The sequence below is a fragment of the Melozone crissalis genome, unplaced genomic scaffold, assembly GCF_028551555.1.
Source record: "Melozone crissalis strain CALT ecotype California unplaced genomic scaffold, PUWL_Pcris_2 ptg000004l_1, whole genome shotgun sequence".
Taxonomy (NCBI): Eukaryota; Metazoa; Chordata; class Aves; order Passeriformes; family Passerellidae; genus Melozone; species Melozone crissalis.
Window position 1 is genome coordinate 20,269,956 of NW_026535782.1, and position 12,697 is coordinate 20,282,652.

Consider the following 12,697-nt stretch of genomic DNA (forward strand, 5'->3'; position numbering starts at 1 on the left):
CAGCACAGCTCTTATTCTTGGCACTCTTCTTTATACTAGCCAAATCTGGCATTACCAAAAGCATGCCTTGGCAAGACTATTCATACAACAATTATGAATATAGCTTATTAAATAAGCAGTTTATTTGTTTTTTGATTAGTATGAAAAATAATGTTGCTATTTTCTAAATAGGTCAATAAGATTATATTTCACGTGGGTATGAAATAGATTTTGTGGTGCATTCCTGTGTTAAAGGCAGTGTAGAAGTTCTTTATTACTGCAAAGATTTGGTATTTACAATGTACATAGAAAAAGCAGATTTTTTTCAAGAAGGATCTACTTTGTTGCCATAGCTTCTTCACAAAAGGAAAAGGTGCATCCTGATCTGACAGGACTAGATGTACAGTTCTGAATGCTAAGGAGCAGTTTCTGTTTATTCTTCTCTGATTAAAAACAGTATACTCCATTCTTAGGTTCATGAGTTCAGAATAGTATTTCATTACAGCTGTAAGTTCATATGAATTACCTAAATACAACAGATAAAAAGGGAAGTATTGAGCAATCTTTGGAAGGAGAGTTTAAGAAGTACTGTGTAAGTTTTTCTGGGAAGCCTAGTTTGCATACTCCTTTATTGCTCCACTGGTTCTTGAATCTTGGAACTTCCAGCAGCAGAAACTGACCTTTGTACAGAAATGTACAAATGGTGTGACCTCAATGCATGTTTTCTCAGGCCTGGAATAAGTATTCAAGCCTGCTTTCATGTGTGACCTGTAGCAAGATTTGAATTTATGTCTCCATGTTTAGTGGCTTGAGTTAATCTGAAGAATGATCTAGAGCTTTATTAAATTATTTTATAATGCATTCATTCACTCGTGTCTAGTGAATATGGGCAGATGCATGCCAAGCTTTCACACTTATTCAATGGGAGAGTTCTATGTACCCTGCAAAACCTCCTTTTAAAAATGTATTTCTGTGTAATTAGTCTATATTGGGCTTTCCTCTTTTTTCCTTAGAGACAGGGCAGGAGCAGCAACCAGTCAGATTACAGAAGATACCTTGTCATCCTCTCTGCAGCCCAGCATCACTGCAGTCACTCAGTTCCCAGTTTGTCTGCCTCACATGATGCGGTGCTTCTTTGAGGAAAAAGGGTATAGGGTTTCCCTTGGAAAAAAATGTAATTTTTGAAGGATCTAGGAATTCGAGTATTTTGAACTTTTTTCATCACTTCAGGTCCATGTCTGCTTGGACAGGAAAGAAACTGGACAAGGAAAAGAAAACAAAAGGTAGCTGTGCCAATTCTGCTGAAGCAAACCCTGTCTTTACCAAAGCAAAGTCTGTGAGATCTGACAGATCCAACTTCTTCAGGAGGTCAGGGGATCAATACTCCAGCACCAGATCAGAGACCTCCTACACCAGGAGGAGGGCTAGGCAGTCTTCAGAGCTTACAAGGGTTAGTTCTGTCTCTGCTTCCCTCTGCCAAGAGGAAAAGAGGTCAGACAAATGGAAGTACAGGCATGGCTCTAGACATCATGCTTCTGAGCAACACATAATGGGGTCGGAGGAGGGCTCAGATTCTCAGGCAGGACAGCCATCCCCTTTCCAGCAACCCCTCAGCTGCAACTCAATTGGTGGCTTACTGGCAAGGCAGCATTCTTCTCGCCATCACTGGTGCAGCCAGACCCCAGACTGCAGCTCAGACTCAGACGACATGCAGAGCTCCTGCCACAGGAAGGTAAGACCTTCTACTGCTACTCGCTTCTCCGAATCTGAAAAGAATTCACTAATGAAATCTGTAATCTTGCCTGAGCTGGCCACTGTCTTAAAGGATGCTTTGACAGCAGCCAGACAAAGCATAACATCTGTGGCACAGGCTAGGTCCCATTCAGTGAAGCATCCCAGGATACCAATTGCAGAAGTTCCACTGGTTCCTTTAGAAGCATCTGGGAGCAGTTCCCAGACTTCTGAGTTTGATCATATGGACAGTTTAAAATATCAAACAGCCCCTGGGAAGGAGAAACCTGAGGCTGACAAGGCCTTGGAGGTTGAATCAGACCCTGAAGATGGAGAGGTGGCATCTGAGTCCCCTACAGAAGATCCAGAAGGACCAGATCCTCTGCGTAAATTTGACATGGAGAATCAGAATTACCTTTTTGAACACATAAAGAGGGTGCTAATGTTAAAATCTTCCAAATCTGAATGTGCCTCTGAAGAACTGTTTATCCCCTCCGAAGAAGGCAAGGTAGATAATGCACTTCCTATCCATTCAGCTGTGGAAGATCTTGTCTGCAGGATTTGGGGAAATCCCGAAGGCAAGCATGAAGCCCCACCAGTCCTACATAAGCTCTATCCTTTCCCAGTGGATAAAGCTGCTTTGTGGGGGACCTTGCCTGAGGTGGACAGAGTATTGGTTACTGGTAATTCTGTACTGTCAGTGCCTGATAATAGAGATGCTCTTCCTAAAGATCCTACTGACAGAAAGATTGAGGAAGCAATTAAAAGATCTTTTAAGCTAGTTGCAGCCCAGCTTGGCGTATCTATCTACTGCACTTATGCTTCTAAAGCTTTACTAATATGGTTAGAGGAAGAACGAGCTAGATACAAAAAGAAATGGGTCCCATCTGGTGCCATGCAGAGAAAACGCAGGCTGTGTAAAATTGCAGCTAATTTTATCCACGATGCAGCTGAGGATTCTCTCAGACTCACTGTTAAAAATGTGGCATGCCTCACTGTAGCCTGGAGAGCTCTCTGGCTGCGTCCTTGGAGCTCATCACTAGATCTGAAATGTAAACTGCTGTCCTTGCCATACACAGGGGGCAAGCTGTTTGGTGAATCCTTAGTCCAGATCATGAAGGATGTATCAGAACACAAGCACTACTTATGTCAGAGGAAAAAAAAGAGCTCTGCTGGAAGCTCTTCCTGTTCTCCTCACAAGAGTGTGAGTTCCTTGCGTTCTCCTCCAAAGTTCAAAGGAGGGAAGGGAAAGTATAAGGTCTCACAGTCATTTCATGCCAAGTACGAAAAGACATCTCACTTTCAGAGAGATATCAGACCATCAAGAGGAACTTTCTAACATAGACTTGCTTCCTAGTTTCCCAGGAGCCGAGAAGCATGGAAAGACATGGAAATGTTTCAGTATTTCTGGACAAATAAACCGAGTGCTTAGAAAATTAGTGGTTTCCAAGTAAGATTTAATTTATGAAGTTACTTAAATCTTAATGACTAATTAAGCTAGAGAAATCATAGCTCTCAAATCCACTCTCTTTAGGGGAGGGTTTTTTCCCATTTCATTTCTAGGCTTCCTAGTGGTCTTGGGATGGTTTGGATTTGTTTGAAGTTTTGCACTCCTCAACATCAACTAAGAGAATACATTCTGTGTGAGAGCTGGCTGGTCTGCAGGACCAGACAACATCAGATTTTTTTTGCCATATTGATCTAGTGAAGGAAAGAATGCTTTAGGAAATGCAGGTGCTTCAGGAACTATGGAATGACTATGCATGCTATATCCCTGTGACTGGATGGATTCCTTCATTTTTACGTAATAAGGGAAAACAGTGCCTCTGTAGCAATATTCTCTGCACTCTCAGTGGTTTTCTGAGTTGTAGAAGACTGAGACAGTAAATTGTGGACAGTCATTGTCTACACCAAGAACCTGCAAGAAACAGAGTAACTACCACAGATGTGTGTTGAGGTCAGTGTAGGTGTATAAATCAGCCTAAATTTTCCTCTTGGTCCATAAATGGAGAGAAATTAAGAAGTTATGACAGCTACAGACCTGTGAGTTCATGGGTAGGAAGACTGGAAGCAAACAACTACAAGGGAAGGACGAAAGTCCAGTGGTCTGCAGAATGTTCTTAAGAAGATGAAACAGGACAAGGCAACTACAGTGGTTGGATTGATAGGGTGGTTACACAGGATATTTGCACTTTTTTAAAAATTGTTTTGCCTCTTCAATATTTTGACACTGTATTTTTCCTAGAAATTCTAGGATATGCTGTGAGACACTGTGGCAGAGTGTTCTGGAATTGCTAGATAATATATTACTCTTCCCTCTTCTGAGCTATCTAACAATGAAAATAAAGTTTGTAACCACAACTGTGGGGTTTTTCTCCTGTAGTTACTTAACTTGCAGCTTAGGTGTGTTTCCCTAGGGACCTAGCCATGATTTGTGCCTCAGGACTGTAATTCTAAGCTTGGTCCCTTCCAGAGCAAGAGGTTATCTCAGTGGACTGCCTGAAGAACTGAACAGTCCAATTGGATTTGGCAGTAGTCTTACTGTATTCTAATTTACGCACATGTACTTTCTTTGACAATTCTTTTTTTTAATTCTTGAATACTTGTGTGATTAACAACTTTTTCAGCGCACTGCTTTTTAAAGCCAGGGCTTTATCACCCTGTTTTTCCAGCTTCTGTCAGGATTGAAGATTAAGTACTACAGAGATGTTAATGAAAAACTACTCAGAAGACTAATATAGGTGTGCTTAAATAAGGAATAGTAAAATGGTTTGAAGTCTGGATTGACTGTAATAATATTAGGACTCTCAGTCCTAATAATTTAAGAGTGTCAGCAGAAACCTCTTAAGTATAGGGACAGATTCTCCTGGAGTATGCAGGGAAGCCATAGAGGAAGGAATTTCTGTGGCTTTACCTGATTGCTTTTACATAAACATTTCTGGGCTATTGATCTGAGGTCACAGAAAAAGGGATTTACTGCCAACAGTTTTCATCTTCTGCATCCACTTTCTGTGTCTCATAGCCCAGAATGTTTTACCCACTTTGTTTCATGTTGCCTTTCACCTGACAGTTGTGCTGTGAGGAAAAGTAGTATATTGCTAATCATATATTGAGTCTTTTTGCATGTCTAAGAATGTGGCAAAGTTTAGTTGGGAACTAGTTGCCTGCTGGACTGCAGAGGCATCGTAAAAGTGTCTTCCCCATTCTGACTGGTTGCTGCATGTACCCATATCTAAGGAAGAAAAATTGAAAAGTTGAAAGAAGAAAGGAGATTTCAAGGTACATATTTCTTTCAATAACTGATAAGCTTGTGAAATGGAATTACTTTTTTTAAACAAATAAATTTGTGCTGTGCACTTATGTTATTGTTACCTTCATACTTCTTATATCTCTTAATAATTAACTTCGAGTTTGAGATGTGTTTCATTAAACTAAGAAGAAAGAGAAACATGTTCATATAATAGCAATCATTAATGATTAATATTTAAATCATGCTTTTAGAATATGTTTTAATATTAAACACTTTCTTACTGAAAAGAAGTGTATATGATACATATAAGTGTTTATCAAAATGATTGGTACATATGAGTCTTCTTTGAGAAATTTGCATCCCTAAAGAGATACTAGTATGGAATTTATTTTTACAGCAAAAAATAGTAAAAGTATGACTACACTTAACTTCCATGGCTCTAAATAAAGCATACCCATTCTCACCTCATGTTTGGTTCCCGTCAACTATTGTTTTCTGACTATTTATTATATGCATTGCATAAATGACGCTTTAAAAAACTTCTTTACCACTGTAATTTTAGTCAATCCTATTTGCACTTTATTTTTTAGTATCATAATATTACACTAGGTATGTAATAGAAGTCAGCAAGCAAAACCTCAAACAGAAACAGAAAGAAACTATGATTTATCCTGATATGCACTTTGGAATAGTTTTATGAACAGTTGTAAGCAAGGTTGGCAAACTTTGTGGGTACAGTATCAAAATTTATGGCTTTACCATGTTATGGCAATATAATATTATATATTCTACTGTCTAAAGTGTTCTATAGCTCTTCCTAATGTAATTCAGCAGTTTTTGTAGTTTGATTCTTGGCAGGAAACAGATAATACATTCATTTTGCCAGACCACCAGAGCCCCTCCTCTGTTTTGAATCCCCAGGGTAGCAAAAGTGTTGTCCAAAACATTGATGTGTTCACTTTTTTCTCATTTTCCTATTTGTTTGGTTTTTTTCTCAATTTCTTTCTCTTCCACTCAAAACACTGTGTTCATATTAAGAGTCATAATCCAGTTTGATACAGAAAAAATGGTACCATGGCATATGTTATCTTTTCTGAACCAGGAGTGTAAAGCATCTTGGATAATCCCACTTGTTTTTCCCACTGCCAGAGTCCTGAAAGAACCTCTCTCTAGATTTATATAGTGCAACAAGTGAAGGAATCCCCGGGTTGAGATTTGATTTTTGCAGTTTCTGTGACCTAGGCTCTCACACCAGTACCCACCTCCATGTAGTTACACTCCTGGGTAAATCTGCAGTTTTGTTTGCTTTCAATTATAGAGATTGTGGAATTCACATCCTGACTAAAATATAGAAAAATCTTATACTCAATGCAACTGTGTAAGTATTTCTTCATTGTTTGTCTTCTACATAAACTTCATTTGTAAAAATATAAATAAGAAAACCAGAGGAGCAACAGAAAGCAGAAGTTCTCATACTCAGATTTTTGTAAATTGTAATGGCAAATCAAGCTTTTCATTGGATTAAACACAAAAATGTTGGTGTATTTATACAGTAGTGGCATATTGTTTATATTTGTATATTCCAACCTAGTGAATTACACTGGTTAGAGTCATATTTTAGAATATTTGCACAGAGATTCATGACCAATCAGAATATGATACAACTGCAATTTTAATTTATTTTAATTTCTGCATATTATGGTGTAAAGAATTATGAAGTTGTTCACCTGAAATTAAACAGCAAACCATATACCAGTGCTCTTTCCTTAACAGTCTAACCCAGAAAGCAGATCTTCCCTGGGAGAAGGACTGGTTACAATCTCAGCAGGAGGGCCTGGCCTTCCTTTGACTTGTGCAGTCTGTTACAATAACTGTTAATACCTTCTGATGGGGGCATTGGAGAAACTACATTGTGTATGAGTATTAAATACTCAATTCCATCTTCAACATTTAAATATGAGGTCCTTCCAAAATGAACTCTCTTCAGTAATGTCTCTGTAATCTGCTTGCGTTCACAGTGTTACAAACATTTTCACTTTGCTGCTGGATTCTTGAAATTTTGGAGTGCAGTCTTTTAAATGTTATTTGCCTGTATGTTTGTAGCACCAGTGAGCACAGATGAAGGACATTTATCCTCGTGCCTTGTACACCACAATAAGGAAAACATCAAGCCTGATACAGTCACATTGGGAGGTTTTGCTTTTGTGTGCTTTGAGCATGAGGATTTTCTTACATGTAAATAAGAGAGATATTCCTACCATTTTTTTCCCAGTGTATATTCAGAATGATAAAATCTCTGGTATGCTTTTCTGTAAGTATATGTATATTAGAGGTGGCCTTCTTTTAGAATTTAATAACTTAGTGTTTTCCAAAAGAAACAAAAAAAAGGTGATGAGGAGAAACAGCTTGTTGGAAAATGGCAGTAATGGTTTTCTAGCAACAATTTCCCACCAGGGCCTTTGTTGGCTAACTATATGATCTGATGTGGCCTTGTACATCCTGTGTTTTTTATACACACACACACACACATATATATATATATATATATATATATATATACACACACACCCCCATATATATATATATGGTTTCTCTGGGTGCTTAAAGGAAGGTATTAGTTAGAAAAAAAATGCATTATTTTATAACATACTAGGTTTTAGGAATTTGAGGGTTAAAATAATTTGCTGAGTATATATTCAGCCTAGTGTTCTAGAAATTGCAAAATGTAATTTTGTTTCTTTAATATTTTATATGTGTTTCTTTATATTTCCCATAAGCTGTGAATCTAAATAAAACCCCCAAACCACTTCATTTTTTTGTACCCTATATGCAAATCAAGTCACATGTTCTGTTTAAGACAAGGTATATAATTGCACCCAAAAGTGCAGCTGGAAATGGTGGGTTTCAATTCAAAATGCTTTGGAGCTGCTGCTGAAATCCTCATCTTGACACTGAAGTGCAATGTAAAGGATTCTGAAAAGAGCCCAACTATATCTATTTCATGAAATACAAGCCTACCACAGCTGCAAATTTATTTGAGGATGTTGATGGTGCTGCCTTTTCCACTGATAAAGGAAAGACCACAGTACTTTGCTACAGGGATCTCCTCCACTGGCCTTTCTTTCCTTTCCTTTTTGTCTTGTCCTCCAAATCACCATCATCATTGTCAGAACATTATCAGTCATGGAGTAGCTTAGGGAGATGGATCTGATAAGAAATGAAAAAAGCTAAGCATGCTCTCAACTCCTCAATTCTAGCTACTGTAAGCTAAATTGTTGCTTTACCTGTAATACAGTAAATATTGTAGAAATTTTAAGAGCAACTTATTATTGATACAATACTGATCACTATCAGGATATGGACTTTGCTTTTCTTCTTAGGCTATTTTCATTTGTTTCTTCTGCACCCATTTAATGGAATATGTAGGTCTCTTGAAAGGTAAGGTTGAAAATTGCAAGTCTGGCCTGCATTATGTAACAAATTATTTGAAATGCAGCTCTTTTATTTTCTTTATACTAGTAAAGAAAATCAGTATATTTCATTTAACCAAATTCATTCCTCATTCATTTTCAAGGAGTCAAAGAAATTAAGAAGTTTAACAGACTAACTTCACGGCACATCATGAGCTTGTTACTTTGGAGAACAAACAAATTATTTTTTTATAGCTTTACAACCCACTTCTTAATGCTTGCAGTTGCATTTACATGACCTCCAAGGGCCCAGTCTTACCACTCAAAAGTCATGCACGATGGGGGAAAAAAAAATAAAAGAAACTACAACTCCCCCTCCCACCACTGAAGACATTCTCTGTTTAAACCATTCCTACCCCATGTTTCCATGTGAACTGCATCATATTGATTTGTCTCTACAATGTGATGTGGGTTTACTAAAGGATTATAGGGCTGCACACATGCTTTTCATAAACTCTGCATGCATGGCTGATTTTGTCTTAATAAACACTGCATCCGTTAATCCCGTGTTTGTTTGTTTGTGTCTGCAGCGATGCAGAGGACCATAAACCTCTAAAAAAAGGAAGCCGGACACCTTCAGACAGAACTGTGAAAAAAGAAGACAGTGATGATAGTTTAGTTGACTATGGAGAAGGTGTAAATGGTCAGTTCAATGAGGATGGCTCCTTTATTGGACAATATAGTGGTAAAAAAGAGAAAGAACCTGCAGAAGGAAATGAAAGCTCTGAGGCTCCTTCTCCTGTAAATGCCATGAATTCATTTGTGTAACCACAGAACTTGATCCCCTTGTATCTCCAGTTTGCTTAAAGCACTTGTACATCCTCCTTCTCATACTATGAACACGCAGGTATCGGAGCTCCTCACCACCAGAAGTTAATGCTATGAGAACATGCAGGTTAACACCAGTACACAGCATAATGACACAGTAAGTGGTATGTTACTATGAATCAAAATATAAAATTCAAATTTTGTTCAAAACTTGAGTATTTTTACTTTTTTTTAAAGGAACTGACACAAACAGTAACATCAGCTTGTAATTTTGTTTCCTGTTGAAAATACAGTAAAATGCATGGAAAAAAAAAACCCTACACAACTCACAGATAATCTCGTGTACACTATAAAGACATGGTTTGACAATTTGTTATGCAGTCCTCAGCTGAATCCCTGGATATGAATTCTGTTCTCAATGTCAGAGTGTTATAGTAGTATTATATAGAACTTCAATGTCTTTGTGGACATTGTTGTGAAATTGGTGACTTAATGTCTAGCTATCATATGTCTTTTTGCAAGACAGCTAGGAACAGTATGTACAGTATATAAATGCTAAATGATTTAAGTATGACACTTGCATTTGCTGATGCTTAATGAGACCCTATTATCTGCTCTTTGCTCCTATTACTTTATAGCCTTTTTAATCTGTCAGGTATTACGGCAGTACAGTGCTCTATTTTTACATCAAAACATATTGAATTGATTTTAGGGCATAAAAGATATGCATTGCAATGCATTTTGGAATTTTTACAGTCACTGAAAGAAAAACTTTAAAAATTAAGGAAAATATTCCAGAAAACACAGGGCAAAGTACATTCAGTGCCTTTATACGATATGCATTCCGTAATGTGCTGTACTACTAAATCAGTTAGTGCAGTAAACTGTGATCAGCAGACTACTGTCATTGCCAAATAAAGGAAAAATGTGAAGAAAAAGAAGTGTTATGAAACTGTTGTGCTAAAAATGGAAAGTTTAAAATATTTTAAATTACATAAAGAAGAGTATGATTTTTCCCTTTAGAAAATGCTTTCTACACAGTTACAGCACAACATGTTTTCATGGCCTTAGAATACTTAAAACAAAAATGAAAACAAACAAACAAAAATCCCAAAACACAACCAGAGTTCAATTATTTACTAACACAGCAAGGAATAAGCTCTTGTAAAATAAATAATTAAAAACCCAAAGCAGCTGACTCCATCATTTGGTGAGAATGCATTTCTCTCTGTGTCCCAGCCTGATCAGTGTGGCAGCTTTGTAATTATCTCCAGCCTGAAGCAGTGTGGGGGTTACGCTCGGACCACAGCATTCCATCTGACAAGTGCTAATACGGTTTATTGGTAAAGGATTTCCCTTATCGGTTAAAAAATTATTTTCTCGCATACTATATCAATCAAATGTTTACCTCCAAATATAAATTTTTATGGCAACCTATGGTTGAAGGAATGCTCAGTTTCATTTGCCAATAAATTGGTTTTTCATAACTTGCATCAAGTTTAATTTTAAGTAAGCTTTTTATATGTAGATATTTTGTTGAATTTGTAAATACACTTAAAGCGTAGATGCTATATGCTTCTAGGTGTTACAGACAAATAAACCAAGAAAGCTTATGTTGTACTGTGTAAGAAGTACTATAGCCAATGGTGTGCATGGTATTTTAAAGCATCTACTTATATTTTTTTCTTTTCTTTTTTCTTTTTTTTTTTTTTTTTTTTTTTTTTTTTTTTGTGGAAATAAAATAGTTATCTGCTCATGTACTGCAGATTCCAACTAAACCATTCAGAGCTTTTGCCAGTGCACTACATTAGCCCATAGGACACCTTGCAGCTTTCATGTATATATTGTAGGTAAAGCACAATTGAAGCAATCCCAAATGTAGCCCAGCTGTAATAAGCTTCTTTCGCACCTTTGAGCTTTCCATTGGTCAGTTTTTTAATGGGAACTGAAATACAAAATGAATTCTATGAACACTGATTACAAAGCACAAAGAGAACATTTCTTCACAGGATTTGCCAATGGTTTTGGTAAAAAAAAATCATTTTACTCTTATTTAATTGTAGATGCTGAATTATCTGTGCATGTGGGGGTGAACATACAGGCTCACTTCTGTAATAGTGCAACGGATTTTGTATTAAAAATAAATGTGGTTTTAAAATTTCACTGTTTGGTCTGTTTACACTAGCAGTAAAAATCACATCGGATTAGTCTTGTAATTAAGAATTCAAAGTAGTAAAACAGCATGGAAGAGCTCTGACAGAAGTTGTTCCCATGATGTTACAGAACTTCCATTACTGCCACCAAATTATTTACAGAAACTTGCATACCTTCACATGCTACCGTTTGAAAAAATGGTAAATTTGTCTGACCGTTTCCCATTGAAATCTGTGATTTGCATTTTACTTCTGTGAATGTTTTTATTATTTATTTAGTCATATTACTGCAAATAAAAGAACTGAAACAGTCGTGTTCCATACCTGTAAGAGTGAATAAGAGAAAGTAATGTTGATTTGAAATTAAGAGCCCTCAGATAGGATCCCAAATAAGGATTTTGTGTCCTAAAGGAATTGTCTGACATACAAACTTATGGTTATCTGTTTTTAAATATGAAGTGAGGAATTTTTAGTCGTCATCTTTTACAGTACACAAAATCCATTGCAATGCTCTTTTCGTATCTCGTCTATCCTATATATGAATGGAAACAGACTGGGCAGGAGGGCAGCTGTTCTGCATAGAAGACTGCAGGAGAGCCATGGATTCCAAGAGATGCAGGTGCTTCAGGAGATGTATCCAAAAGCTGATGAGTGGGCATGATACTTGAAAGAGGGGTCTTATCACTGAATCAGAAGCCATTCTGCCAGCCTTCCCATATTAAGTGGAAACTCCTGGATATTTCTCCTCCTGTCACCTGCACAGACTCAGTTCTGGCACTTTTATCTTCAAATATCTTCACAATATCTTCAGATATTGGCTGCCTTGGTTTTTGTACAGGTATCTGTTGATTTTTGCAGCAATGTAAACTGTCTGGGAGATATGAAATACAGCTGCTTCTGTTTCAATTAAAGAATACTTCCTGAAAAGAGAGGTCTGAGTTCCCTAGGCATAGTTGGGGAGAAGGATTTCATACAGTAACAATTTTTGGAGACACACATACATGATCTGTGCATGTTCCCCAAAGTGTACTAATACATATAGTTGCTACACTTTTCTTTTACTGATATACCTTTGCTTTTGATTTTATTCTCACTGAAGTGATTGTATAAATCCTGAGGGAATTAAAGAGGATACCCCAATTGTAATTTTTCTTGTAATCTATTCTCACATTGTTCCTAGGAAAATACAATTTCTTCTTAGCAGAGACAAAGTGGAAAAAGATTTGGGAACCAAATTCTCTTTTCATGATGTCTGGTCTATGTTAAAACAGAAATTCTAGGAATTATATATGAAAAAATATTATCTACCATCTGGAAGTGTCTTCTTTTCTGAAAAAAAAACCGGG

General features: G+C 37.0%; 1 protein-coding gene across 26 annotated transcripts in view; it reads left to right on the forward strand.

Annotated features, from left to right (window-relative positions):
- Nucleotides 1-12,497, forward strand: part of NRCAM (neuronal cell adhesion molecule) — a 101,482-nt gene extending 88,985 nt beyond the window's left edge. For 14 of the 26 annotated variants that reach the window (XM_054276794.1, XM_054276803.1, XM_054276831.1 and 11 more), the window contains one exon: nucleotides 8,961-12,497. In XM_054276794.1, coding sequence (XP_054132769.1) covers nucleotides 8,961-9,198 — 238 coding nt within the window. In that variant the 3' untranslated portion in view covers nucleotides 9,199-12,497. Of the gene's footprint in view, nucleotides 1-1,209; nucleotides 3,922-8,340; nucleotides 8,399-8,960 lie in introns of those variants that run through there. The other 12 variants (XM_054276710.1, XM_054276747.1, XM_054276738.1 and 9 more) reach the window with 4 other exon arrangements.
- Nucleotides 12,498-12,697: the final 200 nt, after the last annotated feature.